At 35.6% G+C, this 23,045-nt stretch overlaps 1 protein-coding gene and 1 long non-coding RNA gene across 18 annotated transcripts in view; one reads left to right on the top strand and one right to left on the bottom strand.

Moving 5' to 3' along the window:
- MIER1 (MIER1 transcriptional regulator) overlaps positions 1-13,857 on the top strand; it is a 56,371-nt gene extending 42,514 nt beyond the window's left edge. For 13 of the 17 annotated variants that reach the window (XM_038537180.1, XM_038537177.1, XM_038537176.1 and 10 more), the window contains 7 exons: positions 341-492; positions 1,423-1,504; positions 2,625-2,719; positions 4,185-4,292; positions 5,624-5,751; positions 10,357-10,496; positions 12,798-13,857. In XM_038537180.1, the coding sequence (XP_038393108.1) occupies positions 341-492; positions 1,423-1,504; positions 2,625-2,719; positions 4,185-4,292; positions 5,624-5,751; positions 10,357-10,496; positions 12,798-13,126 (1,034 nt within the window). In that variant the 3' untranslated portion in view covers positions 13,127-13,857. The remainder of the gene's footprint in view (positions 1-340; positions 493-1,422; positions 1,505-2,624; positions 2,720-4,184; positions 4,293-5,623; positions 5,752-10,356; positions 10,497-12,797) is intronic. The other 4 variants (XM_038537179.1, XM_038537185.1, XM_038537184.1 and 1 more) reach the window with 1 other exon arrangement.
- Positions 10,749-22,580, bottom strand: LOC111095917. Its single transcript, XR_005359629.1, has 3 exons — positions 22,219-22,580; positions 18,323-19,943; positions 10,749-10,969 (listed from the first exon to the last, which is right to left on the bottom strand). It is a non-coding gene; the product is annotated as an uncharacterized LOC111095917 (long non-coding RNA).
- Between the last annotated feature and the right edge of the window lie 465 nt (positions 22,581-23,045).

The raw sequence follows: 23,045 nt of genomic DNA, 5'->3' as shown, positions 1-23,045 counted from the left end.
GGGGCAGAGAGCAGGTCATACTGTATGCCCAGGGTCATATAGGTAGTGAGTGGTGGTGGTACTATTCAAACCAAGAAATCTTGGAGTTGGTAAAATCAAGCTAAGTCATTTTAGCTTGTGATAAGAGCTATCAAGTGGTATCACTCTCTTTAGATTGCTTAAATTGCTAAGGCTATAAATATGGCCCAAGAACAAAGGTGGGCAAGTATTAGGACCACACTTTACCTCTCAGTTCTCAACATTTTGGCTCTTAAGTATGAGTTATTCATTCAATGATAGTGGTTTGACACAAACTTGAACAATTTTTGGCTTTTTTTAACGTTATGTTTTACTACTTTAGTATATGAAAACGATGATCAGCTCCTGTGGGATCCTGAGTACTTACCAGAAGATAAAGTGATTGTATTTCTTAAGGATGCATCTAGAAGAACAGGTGATGAGAAAGGTGTAGAAGCAATTCCTGAAGGATCTCACATAAAAGACAATGAACAGGTACATGAGTAAGAAATAACTATTTCATTATGGAATGAGTAAGTCACAGGAATGAAAGGGACAGCATAGGGAATGTAGTCAGTGGTGTTCTAATAGCCTTGTATGGTGACTCTTGTGAGCATAGCGTAATGTGTACAGTTGTTCAGGCACTGTATTGTAGACTTGGAACTAATATAATACTGTTCTATACTATAGTTCAATTTAAAAAAAGAAATAACTAAAAATTTTCCCTAAATAACCATATATATTTGTATATTATAGATTTACATTTATAGAGGCAAATGCTCTCACATTATTCTATACCGTATACCAAAATTGCTATACTGTCATCTGTGGGGAATCTGAAATAGCTAGCATGCACACTCACTTCATTAATATCATTTCAGCCAAAAAAAAAAAAAAAAAAAAAAAAACTCCTTTTGCCTGTGTATATACTTATTAGGATTTTTGAAGTTCCGTTGGATGTCCCTAAGAACCTGTGGATGTCATCAACTTGGGAATACATATCTGGAATAATGTTATCAGGGATATATGATAGACTAATGCCTACCATGAACCTGATAACAGCCTTTTTTTTTTTTTTTTTTGCCTTTTATCATCAATGCTTTGCTTTTCTGATTTAAATTTGAATGGAACAGCAAAAAGCCAAAAAGAAGGGATTTGTGATTTTTATAAAATAGTTTCTTTTCATTTTTAAATTTCTGAGCTAGTATGCCTGCCAAGTTAAGAGTATTAGCTTATCCTGTTTTCTAAGTATTTAGACACTAATTATCAGGATTGAATTTGTTTTTCTGTAGTGCTCTGTGTGTTGCATTCACTAGAATTATTTGTTGTCCAAACATTGGATTCAGGAAGAGCTTTTACTTTCTTAAGAAATTGTAGCCTTGAACTTTGTGAAGAGTCACATACTGAACCATTTTATTTTTCTAGGCATTATATGAATTGGTTAAATGCAATTTTGACACAGAAGAAGCATTGAGAAGATTAAGATTTAATGTAAAAGCAGCTAGAGGTAAGCATAAAAAATGTATTACATTTTTATTTGGTTTCATGACTTAGCAGAAATTTAATAAACTTTAGATCTCCAATCTACATAGTTATCTACATAGTTATATCCTAAGCTTAATAATCCTGATCTTTCTGAGTTCAGTAAGTACTTGCTGAGTGACAAATAACTTGTGACTTTTTAAATAACTTATATATAACAAGCATTATGGGAAAGTAAGGCCACTACAATAAAAATACATGATGGATTTCAATTTCAGGGCATTTTTATTAAATATTTTCTTATTTGATCTTGCTAATAATAGTCCTATGAACTCTAGAATGTGACAGTTTCTACCTTACTTTCAGAATGATGAGACTGAGATCTCTGAACTGAAATACCTTTGCTGAGGCAAACATAATTTATAAGTAATGAAGCCATTACTAAAATCAATCCAGTTTTTAATTTTTTTTAGTCTAAAATGGCTCTCACCCTACTTCACTAAGAACACTGTTTATGTATCATTACATAGCAAACAATTCAACAAAAATTGGAGGACCTGCTAAGCTCTGAGGACATAATTATAAACATAATTATAAACCCCTGCCCTCATTGGTGCTTAGAGCCTAGGTTAGGGAAGCTGAGAAATAGTTACGAGTTCTTCTAAGGAGAATTAGAGGGTATAACTCAAATTTATTGCAGTAGGACTTAACCTAATTTGGGGGAAGAGTGAGGCTTTTAGGGAAAGTTTATAGAACAAAGTGATATTTTTGCTGGGCTGTAAACAAATGAGGTAGGTGAAAAGAGAGTAAGGCAGAAAATGATTATAGGCAAAGGGAATAATAGCATCACAAAGTCTAAAGTGAGAAAGAACCTAGTGAATTTAAGGAAATGTAAGGTGGCTAGTATAGTTAGACCATAAAGGAGAAAATGATCCAAGTTGAGGTTGGAGAATTAGGGATCAAATCACCCAAAATTTTATTAAATACAGAGTTTTTGTCACTTCATCTTTTGCAGCCATCAATAATAGAGCTCAGGAGTAAAATACTTCCCTTATTGTTATTAGAAACTTACATTTTTATTTATAACTTTATGTATAATATTTAGGAAAATATTGCTTTAACAGTTTTCTCTCCCGTTTTATCAGAGGAATTATCTGTTTGGACAGAAGAAGAATGTAGAAATTTTGAACAAGGGCTGAAGGCCTATGGGAAGGATTTTCATTTGATTCAGGCTAATAAAGTAAGTAATGATAAAATGTTCTCTCATTTATAAAAAGATAGTTAACCTAGATCATTTTATATCTTAATTACTTCCTAATGTTAAAGATTCTATAATAAATGTTTTAATACATTGGTTTTTCAGGAATTATAAGCATACCTAGACTTCCTGGCATATGATATTGAAGCCTTTAAGAATTGGACTGCTATGCAAACATATTAATCAACTTCTGGGTGGGATGTTTGTATACAATGTAATTACTTAAAGCTGTTTTCCACAAACTTGTGACATTTTTTAAAGGACTGGGCTTTAAAATAATCTTGAAACTTTAAAACATTTTTAATATGACAATATTTACAATTAAAATTTCTTTTACATTTAAGTCCTGAGTGTCTAAAATCAGACACTCAGTATTTAATTTGGTTTTAATTAAGATTTAATTTTCTAGAAGACTATCTCAATAAATCAGCTTTATATTATACATTATAATTTTATAATTTGACAATTTTATTTAACATGACTCATTTATCATTCCATATTGATAATATCAATTATAATGTCAGCGTATGCCAAAAAGAACTTCGTAATTACTTGCAGGTTTATTTTTAGGTTTAATTCTCTTTAACACTAAAATCAGGTAAGATTTTTAATAGTAATTGTATAATTCTATAGAATAGAAAAATGTATTGTCTGTGGGAAATTAGGATGTGCAAAATTAAAATCTCAGTTTAAATGGAGGAAATTAAGTAATTTCTAGGCTTATATAAATATAACAATTTTAGTGAAAAGAAATGACAAGGAACTTGGCTTTCCATGTTTCCGTAAAGATAGTATCTGAGTTTTGAGTGATGGCTTGTCTAGGATGGGGTTGACTGAGTTCTAAATAGTCTGTCATCACATTCTTCTTTTTATACCTCTAGATGTAATTGGATGGTGTCTACTTAATTTGTTTCAACATATTTAACTATTTTTATGTTCTATAAATAGTTGCTTATAAATCCTGTGAGCTTATTTTTCTTATTTTTGTTGTGCATTACCTAGTTTGCTTTTTTTTTTTTTTTTTTTTTTTTTTAAGAGAGAGAGAGAGTGTAGGGGTAGGGGAGCAGAGAGTGAGAGAGAGAATCTTAAGCAGGCTCCATGCCCAGCACGAAGTTTGCCATGGGGCTTGATCCCACAACCCTAAGATCATGACCTGAGCTGAAATCAAGAGTTCAACCAGCTGAGCCACCCGAGCATCCCTAAGTAGTTTACTCTTGATTATCTTCATTTTGATAGTTGACATCAAATATAACTACTAAGAGAAATTTTAAGTCTTAGCATTGGTGTTAAAAGTGTGTCCTACCCCTTAGTGTTGTGTCCAAACCATCTGATCACCTCTAACATAAGGGAATATTCTGTGAAAATAGTGCATTATACTAATGATTAAACATGTATGTTTCTGACCGTAAAAAACAAAAAAATTACATTGTTTCATTGTTGAATGGAGCAACATTTTGGGATAAAAGAGTTTTCTAGCACTGCTGCTTGGATTCAAACACTGTTGACCAAACCATGCTGGATTATCTATGGAGGGGACTCCTGGAGTGATAAGCTGGTAAGATAGCTCTTAGCAATAAGAAACCCCTGAACACCCCACCAAAAGCCCTTTTAGGGAATAAGAACTTAATAGGTGACTTGAAGTGACTAGCCAAAAAAGTGTTTAACATAATATTGGAAGTAAGACCTTGATTTCTTTATAAATATTTGAGATGGTGATATTTCAGTATTAGAGAAGTCACCTGACCCATCTATGTAATTTACTAGTTACAATGAACAAAAAGAGGGCAGTTATTCTTTAAGAAGGAGAATTAAGACTTTGTTTTTATACCCAGAATTGAAGTTTGGATCTTAGTCATGAGTTCTACTATGTAGGCTTGCTTTATAGAAGATTTTTCATAAGACTGTTAATGTTGCATGCCCCAAAATAGCTTTCCAGTTTTCCATAATAAGATTGTAAAGGAGGAAAAAAAAGGAGTTTGACTTTATTTCTTTAAAAAAGCCTTGAAAATCAGCTTTCAGTCTTAGAGCAACATGGGCCAGATTTGTAAAGTGCAAGCATAAGGGAAGAAAGAAAAATGTATGTCAGGTATTGAAATGAAGATGTCATCAAATTGACTTTGGGTGCAATCCGTCTCACAGGATACCTCCTTCAAGATTAGAAATTTATGGTTTTAAAGTAATATGGCCTAGCATCCCAGCACTCATGCAGATAGCTTTTTTCTTTTGAACTCCCTGTACTTTATTATATACATCAACCCTACCAGTTCTCTAAGCTAAGTAGCAAAAAGAGGGATGTTGTCTACATCATTTGCCAGTCCCCTTGGTGTTGAATGTCTGTGGAAGGGGAGCAGTTTATTCACACAAATAGGTATAGCACAGTTACTGGAGTAACTTAGTAAACAACAAATTAGCAGTGGCATTATTATTATACTTTTCAACTCACTATAGAGTATTTTCAGCCTTTCTAGAAAGTCTGGATCACCAGTGGGACTACTAAGAGAATCTTCTAAAAGGAAATTTAAAGGTAGACTCCCTAGGTACCTTGTGAGTAAAAGTATTTGCAAACTGTTTATAACACTAATTTTAACTCAAATGCCACTTCCAGATATTTTCGATAGAAGAGTGTTTATAGTAAATTAAGATGATAGTTTTTTAAAAAGCATAATGTTAAATATCTGAAGACTTGTTGCCAATGTATGATTTCTCTCCATGAGAGTTCGGAAAGAGCAGTTTTTAACAAAGCTGCTGCATGTTGTATTTTATACAGAGTATTATATATATTACTTACGGTACATAAAAACTTGTTTTCAGACCTCAAATATTTTTCATGAAATAACTCCTTTAAGGAGGAGATGATTCTTAAAAACAAGTGTTTGTTTCTTATAGGTTCGAACAAGGTCAGTTGGTGAATGTGTAGCATTCTATTATATGTGGAAAAAATCTGAACGTTACGATTTCTTTGCTCAGCAAACACGATTTGGAAAAAAGAAATATAATCTTCATCCTGGTGTAACGTGAGTTTATTTTTTCTGTTGAGTCATTAATTTTTGCTCTTGAATTTCTCTTAAGAAAATTGTAATTTTCAGAATCTTCCTTTTTCAGTAGGGTAAGAGTTTACATTAGTTTTATCCATTTGTAGACATATTGTCATAGGGCATTTAGACTTTTCAGTGTCTTATGAAACAAATTACAATTCATATTGCTTGAGACAATAAATACATCAAAGCAAGTACTTTAATTTCTATTCCATTCAGAATAAGCACATAGTTTTAATCTAGTAATACTTATGAGCACAGTGAGAATAGGAAAGAGACTCTTTTCAAAAGCTATAGGGCTGGTATGCCTAATAGAGGCCCTTTAAGAAGGAATGGAAATTAGTATTTTTCTTTGTCCAGTCTACTTTTGATCACAGGAAGTAAAATAAGATTTGGGTATAGATGATATAAAAGAAAAGACCATAGAAATAATGAATCAGGTCAAATTTCATTTTCATTTTTGTTACAGGGTTTTTTAAAGAGGAAAGAACATGTCCATGATGACTTTTTTTTCCCTAGATTTCCTGAAACCTTTCCTCTAACTGAAATATTTAATAATTAGTCCTGCAACTTTAGCTTACTCCCAGTGAAATATGGAGTGTGGGTTGTTATTATATGTAGTCTTCACGCAAAATGCCTTGTATGCTGTATCAGTTCCCAAGCACCAAAATCTCTTAGCTTCATTTAGTCTAGCTTTGGGAAAAAAAACTATCCCCGCTAAGTACATAGAGTATTGAATAAACCACACCCTTCAATCTCGTCTCTCTTTGAGTTGCTCTAAAATGCTGATGAGTTGTTAAGATGGAATTAACTTTACTACTATCCTTGATTATTTCCTGCTGCTTACAAAATAAAAATAATGCTAAGTTGTAATTTCATTTGGTCATTGTGTACCAGTAAAGTTCTCATGGTTCTCCAAATAACTGCCTTTGAAAAATGGGCTTATATGAATTTTTGACTGTGCTTTTGCGAACTCCTAGGCTAGACTATGTCTTGGTCATGTTCACTTACAGGTGTTTCTGCTGGTCACTTCTTTGGAGGATCACTCTATATTCTAAAGCAAAATTGTCTAAAAGGGAATAAATGGGTATGATTGCCCTTGGAAATCATGGGACATTGGACTCTGTGCCTCATCCCCCATTATTCAAAGCTCATGATGGCTAAAGTGGAATTTCATACATAGTATTCCAAATTTTATCTAATTGCTTAATGTTATAAATTTATAGTTAATTTTTTTCTGGATGGTTTATTGGTGATATTGAGATATAATGATGTAGAACTAGATATAGCGATTTATTCTTCAGAGTATTTCTTAAAATAGTCAGTTTTCAAGCTATTCTACAGGGAAAAGCACTAGTAACATCTTTCATTTTTTTCACCCATTTCAGAAATATTGTTCACACACGAACTACAGGCAATCTGTCGTCACCAGCAGTAAGAACATAAGAATTTCCATGCTGGGTCAGACCCATGGTTCATCCAGTTTTCTCTTTCAGAAAGCATCACCAAGGAAAGTGTTGTGGGCTGGCTTAGTTGGTCCTCTGTGCTGTCAAGCTCAACAGGTTAGGTAGGGATGTGCTGCCAAACATTTTAGTTTCTCTAATAATCCCTCCATAGCTTCTGGAAACTTTTTGAAGATCCTTATATCTGTGACCTTGATTCCTCTTAAGTATTCAGTAGGTGGAGTAGATGCAGTTAAAAGTAATCCCTGTATCATCTCTTTTCTCATGCTTTTAAGATTTTACAGTGGTCCCCTGGTATAATAGTATGAGGTGAACAATTGTTGTTTTTCCCCCATAGGTGAGAATCCTATGGTTTTATGGGTTGTGGGCTTCAGTAATGTCTCCTGTAGGTGTTTCATAAAATTATGTTTGTTTGTTTTTTAACTGAACTGTAATTTTTTTACTCCTACTTCTCCCTTTTAGCTCTAGTACATCTTCTAAAAGAAGCTGTGACAGACTATATGTTATTGCCCAAATGGGGAGAAAAATTGGTTTTCTGTAAACATGGAGATTCTTTTCTAGTTTGCTTCCAGAACCACCTCCTGTTAATAGTTATACTTCCAGTGCACAGAACATTTATTATAAGACAGAAATTTGAATGAGTTTTCTCATCTTCCTTTTTTAGTCAAAATCCATAATTAGAACACATTATCCTAAAAGATATTTGTTCATTTTTCTGTTACATTTTTACCTTCTGTTTGTTCACCAGAATGAAGCACATTTGCTGTTTTTATGCCTTATAAACAGCCTTTGCAAGATCCTCCCGCAGATTGTCTGTAGTCATTACCTGGAAGAATTGGTAGCCATATGCAAATTAGAGATTTTACTATAATAGCCTTTAAGTAATATTTTTATTTTATTTTATTTTATTTTTTAATTTTTATTTATTTATGATAGTTAGAGAGAGAGAGGCAGAGGGAGAAGCAGGCTCCATGCACCGGGAGCCCGATGTGGGATTCGATCCCGGGTCTCCGGGATCACGCCCTGGGCCAAAGGCAGGCGCCAAACCGCTGCGCCACCCAGGGATCCCAAGTAATATTTTTAAAGTAATAGTTAATCAACCCTCCATAGTTCTGATTATCGGAATGCTACTATGACCTCCTGGATGGCCCACCTGACTCTTCTCCTTCCTTAAGCATTGTGGATGCCATTAATCCTTAAGAAATAATAATTTCTTTCACAGTATCATTGCAGTATCTAGTCAACTTTAGCTTCCTTTGCTTGGCTTTTCTTCACATCCTCCATTATCCATTCCTGTCATACCAAATTTATTTCCAGCAATTCTCATGGTGTATCATCTGTTATTATTAGTCTTAGCTTCTGAATCCCTTGGGCATTCATACTCATTTGTGTTTTTTTGTGTGCTTCAAATTCATTACATAATTGTTCTGGAGTTACGGTGAATGGCATAAAGCTGAAGGGAGGACTAAAACACCATCAGATTTAATTCCCTCTATTTATAGGTGAGGAAAATTAGGAAGGCCTAGAATGTTAAATTGATTAGGTCATGATTATATACATTTCTTTGATGTGTGTTTGTACTTCAAGCTGTTGAAAGCTTCGTGTCCCTTTATTATATTCTCATAACCTAGGGGACAGTGTGATCTTGTAGTTTGACATTACAGCTATATTTAATAATCTATTCTTAGACTATTACCACAGACTTTCAGTAAAATCCTAAGCCTTTCCACTGTTTATTTCTTTTTTTTTTAATTTTTTAAAAAATTTATTTATGATAGTCACACAGAGAGAGAGAGAGAGGCAGAGACACAGGCAGAGGGAGAAGCAGGCTCCATGCGCCGGGAGCCCGACGTGGGATTCGATCCCGGGTCTCCAGGATCGCGCCCTGGGCCAAAGGCAGGCGCCAAACCACTGCGCCACCCAGGGATCCCTCCATTGTTTATTTCTTATCCACATTCTTACTTCCAAGCTCAGAAATTCTAAAGATTCATCTTAATATTTCTATTATAATTATTCTGAGGGAATTTTAAAATATGGTTTTTAAGGTTTTCTTGAGCTTCTATTCTGTGCCATGCACAGCTTAGGCACAGGTGGTGCAGTGAACAAAGACTAAAATTCCTGCCTTTGGGAAATTAGTCCAGCACTGGTATCAGCAGACTTTCTCTGTAAAGAGCTAGAGTATGTATTTTAGGCTCTGTGGGCCTTCAGTTCTCTTGTAACCACCCAGCTCTGCTGTTGTGCAGTCATAGATACTATGTAAATGAGTGGGTGTGGCTGTATCCCATCAGAATACCATTCACAAAATTGTGGCCAGCCTGCAAGCCATAGTTTGCTGACCTTGATTTTAGTGACTTCATAGCACTTCATAGTTTACAAAACTACTTTCTTGCACATATCTTGTATAACAACCCTGTGTGGTAGATACATACATGATGTTCTAGGTAAAGACACTAAACCTCAGAGATGAGTATTTAGCCCAGATCTTCTAACCCCAACCCAAAGTCACTTAACTGCGGCTGTCCTCCCATGACATATAGTTCAGGAATGACTTAGGGAAGAAGTCAGTTCACCTCTAATGATATGCTGGCAAAGCCAGCAGGTAAGGTCAGTAGCATAGCTTTTAATAGCTCAGATCTAGCGGAAAGTAATACAGGAGATATCCAGGAATGTTCAGGGAAGTGATTGATTGGTAGGCCCTCATTTGTCTTTCAGGTATTGCTATAGCTATCACATAAATAGGAGCTTTAAAATTCCAATCTGTGTTTGTGCAGAAATTGCTTTGTACTCCTGATTGGCATCATCCCTCTCTTCACTTAGAGATCCTCTGATTTTAGTTGAGCCACTCTGAGCACTTGTCTATAATTTTAAAAGCTTTAAAACTTCCTATTGGGGTCTAAAATTTGCTAGTTTAAAGCCCTTATGCTTTTTTCCAACAAACATGTAACCAAAAGTAGCTTTCCATTAAATGTTCAGATCCTGGTGGGGTAGATGAGGCACTGGAATGAATGGAAGTGAAAATTAGGACATATTTATTAATAAAAGTCTTTAAAAGTTAACCTGAATTTTAATTTTCAGCTTTTTTTAATATAAGAAAATAATTATTTTTTCACTTAATTTTAAGGGATTACATGGATCGTCTTCTAGATGAAAGTGAAAGTGCTGCTTCTAGTCGAGCACCGTCCCCTCCCCCAACTGCCTCAAACAGTAGTAACAGCCAGTCTGAGAAAGAAGATGGCACTATAAGCAATAGTAATCAGAATGGTAAGCAACCAAAGAAGCACTTGTTTATTCTTAATGAAGGGCACTTTTCCTTTAGTAGTCAGGGCAGTATGGTTTGTATTAAACTTCCAAAGCCAAGAGTTGTAAAAATAATAATTGTAAATACCTATGGAACTAATGTACATAATACCAGCATACATATGTACTAACACAGAATACAAATTGGAAAGAATTCCTGTTGATATCACTAAAAACTTAAGTTGAATAAAAATAAACCATCAACAGTGACTTTCTTTTAATTAATTTATTCTTCTTGAGTAGCATCGATTTTCTTAATCAGTTGGGATGCTTGGATAGAATGTTCTTGTTAACTCTTAGACGGAAATGCCAGCCATTTCACATCAGAAGTACACAAAGCTGTAACACTTTTATCAGGAAAGTACTTTAAGCATTTGGTGGAAAGAAGTAGATAAGGGCATGGTTTTGTATAGTTTTCTCTCTGATAGCATAATAACCTTGAAGGATGCGAAAAGATAAAGCAGGTGTCAGGCTCTGCATTAATACAGTATGGAAACATTTCTATTTTTATCTCTGCAAGAAAGAAGCAAATGACATTCCATTATGTTTGAGGTTCGGGGAATGTTCTTATTTGAAATACAATGGACCAAAGATCACTGTGTTCATGAGTAACACCTAGTCAGAGAATTATTTTGATTTCTACTTTAATTAAAATAGTCTTCCTCAGTAAGACAGTGGCCAAGCAGAGAGTAATAAAGCCTTTCACTCCTCTTAAGGAGGAAAGTGGTGAATTAGAGATAAGCTCTGCACACCTACATTCTGATATAACAGTCAGTAGAGGGCCAGTGGAGAGCTAACCTCCCTGACAGAAACTAGAACAACAACACTGTGAACGATTATCCCCTGACCTTTGGTATCACACTGGCATTACTGGAATGAATATACTTTGTTCATTTGATGACCCTACTCTATTCCCTCACCACCTTCCCCTAAGAACAAGAGAAACAAACAGAGAGGGCCCAGCAGCCGTTTTCTGGTCTAAAGTAAGAAGCTAAGACTCTGAACTTAGGACTACAGGTAGAAGCTCAGGGAGGCATAGTTGTTTACTACTTTGGTCTTTTCCTGTTTGCTCATAACACCAGATTGTTTCTCTTTCTTTGTTTTCTTTTTTAACCATTTGATTAGAACGTGCAGTTAAACTAATAAGGTGTTAAATTACCTATAAATTATTCAGTAGCCCAGAAGCCATTCACCCAAGGTACCCACAGCCAAGATTCTTGGGTCTTTTCAAGGAAAGGAAGGAATTCTTCAGTGAAGTTTCTCTTTCATTAAGGAGCTTGGTATCTTGAAATCTTACTTTTTACCTTCTCCAGGGGTTTTTGGGCTTACTATAATAGTATCGCTCCTTCTGCATCATGATGCATAATCCCCCTGTGCATTTATGATTTGAGTGTACTTTTGAGTTGGGGGCATAGAATATTTTCTTTGACCAAAATGTAATATTTGAGGCTCATCCTTGATACCAAATATTGTTCTAATAATTAAAATTTACTTACCTCCAGTGGCACATTCTATATTTTACATTACATACCCAAAATGTCTACTCCATTTCCCAGTCAACTCTAACATGCCTTTTTTACTGTAACTTTTAGTAAATAATTCTTTCTTTTCTCACCTGTTTCGAAGGAATTTGTGTTTGCTTTTATCACTTTTAAATATATGTTTGGACAGTGCAAGCATTAATTTTTTTAACATTGTGGCCAATTATTTCAATCCATTTAGATAAATAAAATGTGTGATCTTTACCTGTAAAGCACAATACCCATGGATTTACTTAAAAATAAAAGTGATGTCATTTTATATGGCAATAGAAAACTCACGCTTCTATAGATGGTCATTTTTTTTTACATAGTTTTAGAAAGTTATAACCATTTTGCTAATTTGCCCACATCTTGGCTTTAATTCGGCTTATTTTAGACTCTTAGACTGAGTGCTTATTTGTTACATAACACCAACATGCTCCTAATATATGCCAGAATGTTAATTCTTTACATTTATTAACTTAATTTTCATAGCAACCATGTAAGTCCCTTATTATCCTCATTGTAATATGTGATGAAACTGAGGTACAACGAATGTAAATAACTTTTGCCCAAAGTGATGCAGTTACTCAGTAAATAGAACCAGGGTTCAGACCATAGGTATATATAGATTTGATACCTCTCATCATTGATGAAAAGCTTTTTTACAATAGCTGTTTTAGAATAGTTTACAGAGCTAACTTTTTAATACTAGCAGTTTCACTTAATGTTTCTTCCAATGTAGGGATGTCATCTAATGGACCAGGGGAAATGTTGAACAAAGAAGAAATCAAAGTTGAGGGGTTACATGTTAACGGACCAGCAGGTGGAAATAAGAGACCACTTCATGCAGATATGGATACTAATGGTTATGAAACAGACAACCTTACCACTGACCAAAAACTTGGCCATATGACTGCAAGAAATGAAAATGATTTTGATGAGAAAAGTGAGAGACCTGCCAAAAGGCGAAGGGTAAACAGCAATGGAAAAGAAAGTCCAGGTTCTTCAGAATTTTTCCAAGAAGCAATGTCACATGGAAAATTTGAAGAGCTTGAAAACACAGATGACTAAATCTTAAACTTATTTTACTTTCTTTGGAGTAAAATCTGGTGTGACTAAAATTTTCAGGGTTGATGGGTTACCTTAAAAAGTTGATTTCCTTGAAGCAGTTGGTTAAAATTTTGAAAATTTGAATTGAGTCCTAACTTTAGTAAATAAGATTTCATAATTCTGCCCTTTGTAGACTTTTTACTTTAAAAAGTGTAAAGACTTTGTTAAGGATATAACAAATAGTTTAGTAAATCTGAATGAACTACAGAAATATCTGTACCTTCTCATTTGCTGTATTAATCTTAAAAGGTCACTTACAGGTACTTTTTGCTTAGTTTGATGGCAGAGAAGAAAAAACCAAGTTCAAATTTCTGTTTGACACCAGTTTCTCTGAGTTTCTTGAAATGTCTTTATCTTTTATATGAGACATTTTTCTCTCCATACAAATTGAGTGTCATTATTAAGGAAACCCTTATGAATCCTGAAAGTTATGCTAGCATGATTTTTTTATATATAGAAGTTTAAAAATAAACCAAGTCAGGTTTGTATATGTAAAATTGTTGACATCAATGATGTCTTTCCATATTCTTATCTGGGCTTAAGAAATACATTCTGTATTTTTCCAGATTCTTTGTAGCCTTTGAAAGATTTTTACAGTACATATGTCTTGACTGAGCTGTCCTTTCTTAATACAAAAGCTTGTATAATTTTCTTAACTTGTACAGTTGGTAAACTTTTATGAGAGGAATTGATATTCTGAGTCTGTCAGCTTTCATTTTATTTTGCTAAGGTTTTTCTAATGAATTTTTAAGTGTTTGTGTAGTAACTAAGTCATGTTTCTTATACAGGTGGTAAAAGCATTCATAAAGGATTGTGAAAATTTGTTTTTTCAAATTTCTACTTAAGGACAAATAGTTTGAGAATTTTGAAATTAAGCATGATACCTAGATTGCATAGTTGTTTTGCGTTTGCTATAATTTTGAAAATTATTTTTGAAGCAAGACAAAAGTTTATTGTTGGCTTAAGTGCTTCAATATATCATGCTGACCAGAATCCTGTTCGGTTATTTTTATATGCATTATAAAATTTCCCATTTTTGCATTAACTAAACCGGGGAAAAGGTCAAGCAATATTTAGATATTGGCACACACAAGGAGTTGGCAGGAAACAATACTGATTTTATGAGGAAAAAGTGATGACGTGAGCGTATTTCCAAAATGAAAATAAGATGTAGGACCAGTGCTCTGTGTGATTACAGATAGGATCATCCATTTGCATAGCCTCGCAAGAGTGCCATTTTATTTTTAGTGCAAAATTCTTGTTAAAAATGTAGTTTTATACAGCTGATAGACCAACCTATATCCAAACTTTTATAAAAGATTATTAACTATTCTTGTTTTTTTCACACAGGCATACCCCAAATGCTTCTACTGATTCATTTTTAGCCATCAGTTCAAGAGCCAATGCCTTTTTAAAATAAATCTTCTGTGGTCTTGTTTTTAATGGCTCAACTGTTTCATGCAATTGAGTAAAGGTTTGCACTGAGAAGTTATGATTTAGGCCTTACCCTCATGAAGTATTACTATTATTAACATATGTTCAGACTGCTTCCTTCCACCAATGTGAACAACTCTTTTCCCCAAACAGTGTTAAAAAGCCACTTTACAACACTTGACTTCATATAGTGCACATTCACTGTTACATACCATATATGAGTAAATCAAAGTTTTGGGTGGAAGTGTTGAGAAGCTTGAATCTTTTGTTGTTTTTGTTTTACCTACAATATCAATTTATCCAGAATGGCAGCTTTAGCAGATGGTCACAATCCAGTTTCTGAATCAGTTTTTATTACATGAATCCAAAGTATCCTAGCTCCTAGTTCTTTGTCAAAGATGGTCTATCGAAGTGTTTCACATGAAGAGTGATGCTGTACTTTTTAAGTCGTTGCAGTAGAGACGCTATTTTCACCTTTTTTTAAAGATCCATTTTGTTTGCAGGTTTGTGAAGTTCTTGGAAACTAAAATTACAGGAACGTTTTTAGTAAATTCTCAGGCATGTTTGCAAATATGGCACATGTATACTTATTAGGAAATTTTACTTTTCTTAATCTTACCTTTTTAAAGTATGCCTAATGAAAGACATTCCACTATTACAATACATAATGCTCAGCTTTTTGTGAAGAATATTTAATTGTATTTTGTGTTTATGCAGGTATTTCACACAGTACTTTGTTCTTCATAATGCAGCCACTATAACTTGATAAGTCATTGCACTACTTTAAAACTTTTAGTAATATCATGAATTTAATTTGCTTTAAGATTTAGTACATTTCATAACTCTTGAACTCTTAACAAACTGCATTGGGAAAAGAAGCCTTTGTTAATAGTTTCCCCCACCCCATACCCACCCTCAGCAAAGCACTATCATTTTCATTTGAAATGGTATTCTGTTTTATAATGTGTTTTCAAATAGAGTTCAGAATCTGCAACTCAGTTCAACACAAATCTGTTGAGCTTTAAAAATGTATTTGAATATTTAAATAGGCATTAAAATTATGAATTAGATGTTTTTAAATTTATGCATAGTAGTTTTGCACTGTAAAATAATTCCCTTTTCCCATTCCCTGTCTGCCATTCTGAATATGCTTATTAAAATATTTTTTTAAACATACTTGTCTACATAATACTGTGTGGATGATTTTCATTAGGTTGATTCACTAGGTTTTAATTACAGATTTTGTTTGTATAATATACATTGGTCACAATGCAAATAAGTATAATCTGTGTTCCTTCTTCTCCTAGATACAGCATATGAACCAGTGTTTGAGTGGCTTCTGGTCCATTTGAGACCCCATCTTGTGTGATGTATTGTCTTTTTTTGTATTGTCTTCTTTCCTCCAAGGAGATCCTTTGGTCTGTGGACCTCTATTCACCCATTTCTCTTCCCCTAAACTATGTAATTACAAATTTTCCCCATCTTTTGTATTGCAATTCATATCACATAGTATTTTGCAAAAAGCTTTTGTCACAATAGTTACTTTTCTCTAAGTGAAAAATTAAGAGTGGGCACCCTTAATAAGTGAGATTTGGTGAATCTCCATAGGCAAGGTGTATGCTGATGACTCTAGAGGTATATAACTAACTGGCTTTATATATATATCACCACGAAGTACCAAAACAAAGTTTCCCATAAATAATTCATATTCATGAAAATTTCAAGTGTGGAAATCATATAATACGGAGAACAAGAATTTCCAAATTTTAAACCTTTTATTCTAAAAATGATGTTTTCTTTCTGTATTATATAATTCCAGATTAATTTTTATAATCATAAAATCAACTCTTTAACAATCAAAGTTATACTTTGCAAAATCTTAACAGAGTCATCCCCCCAAGTCATGGGTTGATGGAGTAGCATCATTTTCTAATATCAATTTTCCATAACCTCATTTATTATGTGCCCTTAGTATAGACGAAACATATTTTCACATCGGTAAGCACATGAGTTTTTCCTTTTCTGACCATGATTGTTGTTTTTTAATCTTCACTTGTTTTTATACTAGCGCCTACGATTTATTTAGGATGTATGATATACTTAAAATGTCATTTCGCTGGCTCTGAGTAAGAAATTTGAACACCATCTTAAAGGCTACCTATTCTGTGACATTGAAGAACTGCCACATAAACGAGCTGAACTCCCAATTCTCTGCAAATTGATGGTAAAGGCTTCCTCACATTTAAATGTCAGCGGTGAAAGTTTATATGTATCCTATTCAAATATTTGGGCCTATGCTTGTAGCATCTACTATGCTTGTGGCTTCAGAGACATGTAGCACGTTTTCTTCTTCAAAGAGATGGCATTAGCAGGTAAGGACTGTGGGTAAAAGTGTACACTTGGCACAGGGTGCCAAAAGGACAGAAGCAGTCACAAACTGAAGGAAACCATCTAGGCTTTGTGCCATAGAATTCTAGCTTTAAAATAAGATTTTCCTTGAGCTTTCATTTCGGTTAGAAATTAAGCAATATGAAATTAAGCAAAATGAAAGCAGTATGAAAGAGAAAAAGAAACAATTCCCCTAAGACCATTTAACTTTTAGTGCAGGACTGATTATAACGGTTATGGAGTATTTGGGACTCCTCCCTTTTCTCACTCACTGCCTAGTGAGTGCTACTGTCAGGGTAGGGAGTCTCCTGATTTCCTAAAGTTTGGCAAAAGTGAGCAAGGCCTAATGCAGATTTGGCCTGGTTATAAAATAAATTCACTTTTCTGCTGTTTTCATCATCGTTAACATGAATGGTTGACTGTAGATTGGGCTAAATGTGTTTTTCTGCACACTAGCTAGAACTTGCTTGTAGAGTTCAGGTAGTTCTAAAATACATAGTTTTGCTCTTTTGTCTCTGGAAAAATGGATTTTGGATTAATTTAAGGACTATACACTTAGAGTTTATTTTTATTATTTATTATTTTAATTTATTGTTTACTTTTATTTATCTATCTATCTATTCATTCATTCATTCATTTAGAGGTGGGGAAGGCCAGAGGGAAAGGGAGAGAATCAGACCCAACACAGGGCTCTTATCTCAAGGACCCTGAGATCATGACCTTATCCAAAATCAAGAGTTGGACTGAGCCACCCACGTGCCCCTACACTTAAACCTTTTTGTTTTTAAGATTTTATTTATTCATTCATGAGAGAGAGAGAGAGAGAGAGGCAGAAACACAGGCAGGGGGAGAAGCAGGCTCCATGCAGGGAGCCTGACCTGGGACTGCATCCCAGGTCTCCAGGATCACACCCTGGGCTGAAGGCGGTGCTAAACCGCTGAGCCACCGGGCTGCCCTACACTTAAACTTTTTAAAGAGAATGAGGAGATCTGGACCCTGAAGTGGTTTTTCTCAGAATTGTAAGAGATCAAGCAGAGAGTGGCACCAGACTAACCTGAACCATAGTAAATTCCTGACCAGAAAGAAAAGATCTAGTCGAACTTGCTCCAAAAAGGGACATTTTAATAATTTACTACTTCGTGTCAGCAGTTGTGCTTTAGCTGAGTAAACATGGGAGATCTGTTCTGGCTAGGAGCTAATAGCGCTAGTCATTCTGAGTATGAATATTGTTAGTCTTCTCCTAACATGTATTTGTGGTTGGTGGAAGTTTATTTGGATGGCTGGTTATTTGAAACAGCCTGAATTATGAGCTTCATGAACTGCTTTGCCACATACCTCTCTATGTCACTGTCTGCCTTTGTCCTCCAGTGTTTATAGTAGGCATTTGCATTTAGGAACATAGTATAAACACCTGAACTGCCCATCTGTAAAAAGATAAAACTAAGTCAGTATCACAGGGTTGTGTTGGGATTTAAAAATCACACATTAAGAAAAAAAATCACATAAGAAATCTCTCTACAGAGCACTAGATAAAGATCCAGCAGTAGTAGTATACAGGTCTACAGTCCCTTATCCAAAATTCTTGTGGCCAGAATTGTTCAGATTTTAGAGAGGTACTATGTTTTAAAGAATATCCATATCCAGGTCTAGAACCTATGGTTAAAAACACCTGTCCACCATAAAATGTATTCATATTCACACACATTTCAGGTCAGCTGCTGCTGACAATTGAGTTTGCCAACAAATTCAAAAACCTTGGATTTCAGAATCACGAGCTTATAGCAGCCTTCAAATTTCGCTAGTGCTCACTAGCAGTTGATTCCAATTTCCTTTACTTTGCTATGTAACTGGCAAAGAGGCACGTAAATAGGGAACCAAACTAGCAAGGTGTGTTTTGGTATGTACAGCAGCTCCAGCTGAACTCTGCACTCTCTGCACCTTCTAAAGTGCTAACAAGTACTCTAAATGAAGCAACTGGTGAGAGGAGCCTGCCAAAATCCAGATGTGACCCTTTTGGAGCCTCCCAGGGTCCTCTCATTTTACAGAAGGGAAAACCTTAGGCCCAAAATGGAAAAATGACTTTTCCAACAAGACTCAGCTGCTTAGACAAAGTCCGATTCCTCTGTCCTTTTTCTTCATGGTACTTAATAGTTTATAATTCTGTACTTCTGGCTAGAGCCATGGCCAATCTGTCCTATGGCCATGGAAGTGAATCACTAGCCATCCTTTAGCCAACCCATCATTGTGGCTAGGCAAGTGGCTCTCATAAGGTGGCAGCTCTTTTTGGATTCATTTGGCTTGAACAGTTGGGGAAGAGGCATTCCCTCGAAAGGATCATGTGTTGGTCACAGAAGAATGTTAATTTGGCGGCTAAAACAAGCCTATTGTCAGTATTATATACTATTATTCACTGTGCTACACCCTCATCATAAACCAATCCTCACAACATTACAAATTATTACAAATGGGGAAATAGCTGTCTCGGTAAGTTGAAAGACTTACACTTTGCAATGATCTGCATTTGTTCACCTAGTTTCCTAAGTTAGATCTTTGCATTCACGGAAGATGTGTGTTGTAGTGCAGAAAGCATGTTATTTGCAAACAACTTGTTCTACCCTTTCCCCTCTCAAATCTGAGTTCTGGAAAGGAAAAAGTCCCCCATGTTGGACAGAAGCTGGTCAGCAGGCTCAGAATAGTTGGAATGCGAGTTCATTCTCTAGCAGGACGTCAGAGGAATGGTTGCACGGGATGTAAAACATGCTGGACTCCATGCATTGAGACCTTCCAGTAGTAGCAACCATCACAGTGTCGAAGTTTGGAATCTGCAGTGCCACCTGCCTTCAAAGGACACCTTGGAGATAGTCACTAAGGACTTAAGCAGTGACCATGAAGGACTGAAGATATTCCCTCTTCTGAAGAAGATTTCCTCTTCTATTTTCCAGGCACCATGCAATTCCTGGAAAATGTGGTTTAACCTTAGAGAAGGATTGGGATTGAATTTCCTGCTGGGTGGTGAGATGGGGACTCATCTAATTTGATTTAAAAGAAAAGTAATTTGACATTTCTTTCACACAGGAAGGCAAATTACATTCTGTAAAGCACATTTTTTTTTTTTCCACAATCACCACTGTTCAACAGTGGAATCTTTCTGTACCTGTTTCCTCACCTCTAAAATAAGAATAAAACTTAACTTTAAAGGACTGTTTAAAGGATTAAAATCCATCCATATGTAAGGTGCTAAGAAAAAATGCCTACCTAGCAGTAGCAAATGCTCAGTAAATTTTTTTATACTGTGGCTTAGTAAGTATTCTGTTTGCTATACTTCAAATACTACCTTTTTGGAAAACATTTGGAAACCTAACTTAAATACCCTTAAAATGTTCATCTTGGTCTCCTGGCATTCAGATGGTGGTCTTGAATATAACAGGCAAAAGAGAAAATCACCACAGCCTTACTTATAAACAAAAATGAGAAACTGATTTCATTATCACCTGTAAATCCTACCTTCTAAAATAATGTTTCTGTATTCTCTGCTTTCACAACTACACCGCAGGATCCCATCATTTCTCACCAGAATGTACAGCAATCTTCTACAGCTGATAAACTTATCTGTACAGTCCTGCCCTTTTTTTGACTCCCGTCTGACAGTAATCTGCACAGCATCCTCAGTGATCCTGTTAAGAGTGCAAATCTGATGTATAGTAGTTCCTCAATTTAGGCACACCAAGAGCCAGGGGGCCGAATCTGCCTGGCAACTCTTTTGTTCTCATTGAATGCCTTTAACAGGTACGTACCACAAGCCCTACCACTATGTATTGAATCACTGAGATTCACACTTTTTACCTGCCCAGCCCTTACCTGTAAGATTTGAATTTGTCAACTTCTGACCTACAATCCCAATACTGCAGCTGGCATGATCTTTCTAAAATGAAGATGAGGCCATATGTCGACCTTGCAATGCTTAAAAAATGTAGCCATTAATGAGCTACTCCTTGTCTAGAAGTGTTCATTCAGAAAATATTTACAGTGTAACCACAGTGTGCCTGCACTGTTTCTAGGTGCCAGGGACACTGCAGTGAACAGAACAGACCAACATCTGTGCCTTCATAAAGCTTAAATTTCATCAAAAGAGACAAGTGCTATAGAGATACAGCACAGGAGAGGAATAGGGACAATGGTGGGGTACAATTTCAGATAGGCTGGTCACAGAACACCCACAGAGATGAGGGCGTCTGCTCTAAAGACATTACAGGGGGATGCATTTCAGACATAAGCAGACACAGTGGCCGTGGAATGCTAGAAGGCTGTCTGTCCCCTCCAGTGGCTCCTCAGTTGAATACTAATTGTCCCTCAGGAATCAGCTTAAATGTCATTTCTCTTAGGAAAATTTTCCTACCATTCTCAGGAGGAAATGTATATTCCTCCTATACATCCTTCTGTGTCAGATAGTTTCATGATTCTGTTATCTTTTGTAGATCTTGTCCTCAAAAATACTCACTGGAAAAATTACCTGAAGGATAAACACACAGGATGAGGCATTCCTGAAGAAATTGTCCTAATATAGGGAGGTTATCTGGAATTCTTTGGGAAAAGATTTCAGAATTAAAATCCGCATTTAAATTTACAGCTGAGGGAAGCTGGAAAAATTCCTTTGACTAAGCCACTATTCGCACAATAGTAAAGTGTTGTAATATGAAAAGACATGATAAAGGCCTAACTCCATGAAAGAACACAGTAGACTCTCAATAAATAATTGCTTTTCATGCAAACTACTCTCCTTTATTCTTCCAATGGCAGCTGCTGCCACAAGAGGGCCCCATCAGTACAGCTGGAAAGGGTCTACCTTCTATTTAACCAGCGACCAGCTCCTGCCCAGAGCTTTAAGTCATGGTTGTTCGAACTCCAAATGAAGAATGGCATTCGACAGGCATGTACTGGTGATGAGCTTGGTCCCACCAAATCCATTACAAGCAGATGTGTCAAAACAAGAACCTAACGCGGTTGTAAAAAGCAAAGGTCTTTTGAGTCCGGCTGATTGGGATTTGAATGTGAGTTTCACAACCACACTGGACAATTTACTGACTCAGCTTCATCTGTTAAATATAATTTTGCCAGGTCTCTGCTAGGGGCTGGGTGCCAGCCCGTGAAGTCAGCCTAACCTAATGGACGGATGAACAATTAACGTGATGAGAGCTGTAGGGAAGTCCTGGGCATACCCAGGAACTGCTCACCTGCTACAGATACACGAAGGCACCAGTTCTGTGCTTTGGTCCTCTCAGCAGTGCCTCTCATGCGTTGGTCCCCAGTAATGACAGCCCTGTGCATGGAAGCCAAGGTGAGCCAAGAAACCAGCAGGGGGCTGAATGAAACCATGCATCTGACAAGTTAGAAAGTCAAATTCTGAGAGGGTTTTTAAAACTTAAACAAACATGCCTTAAAAAGCAGTCTCTTCAACAAATGGTGTCAGTAAAACTACATGCAAAAAATGGAGTTTGACCCTTATACCATATACAAAAATAAAAAATGGATAGAAGACTTAAATGCAAGACATAAAATTACAAAACTCTTAGAAGAAAACATAGGGGAAAAACTTAATGACAATGGATTTGGCCATTATCTCTTGGATATAACACCAAAAGCATAGTCAACAAAAGCAAAAACAATGAAATTGTACTACATCAAAATTTAAAACTGCACCAAAGAACACAAGCATGAACAGGCAAACTACAGAGTAGAAGAAAATATCTGCAAGTGATGTATTTTATCAGGGGTTGAAATTCAGAACATATAAAAAAAAATCAACAAAAAAATCCAACCAAAAAATGGACTTGAATAGACATTTCTCCAAAGAAACTATATAAATGGCCAACATGCATATGAAAAGTTGCTCAACACCATTAACCGTGAGGAAAATACAAATCAAAACCACCGTATGATCACCTCACACCCACTAGGGCTGGCTACTTTCAGTAAAACTAAGTGTGAAGAAATTGGGGCCCTTGTGCACATTGGTTGGAATGTAAAATGGCAAAACCACAATAGAAAACAGTATGGCAGT

This window comes from Canis lupus, chromosome 5 (assembly GCF_011100685.1).
Source record: "Canis lupus familiaris isolate Mischka breed German Shepherd chromosome 5, alternate assembly UU_Cfam_GSD_1.0, whole genome shotgun sequence".
NCBI classification, from domain to species: domain Eukaryota; kingdom Metazoa; phylum Chordata; class Mammalia; order Carnivora; family Canidae; genus Canis; species Canis lupus.
Note: the sequence above shows the minus strand (reverse complement) of the source record. Positions and strands in the feature narration are given on the sequence as shown.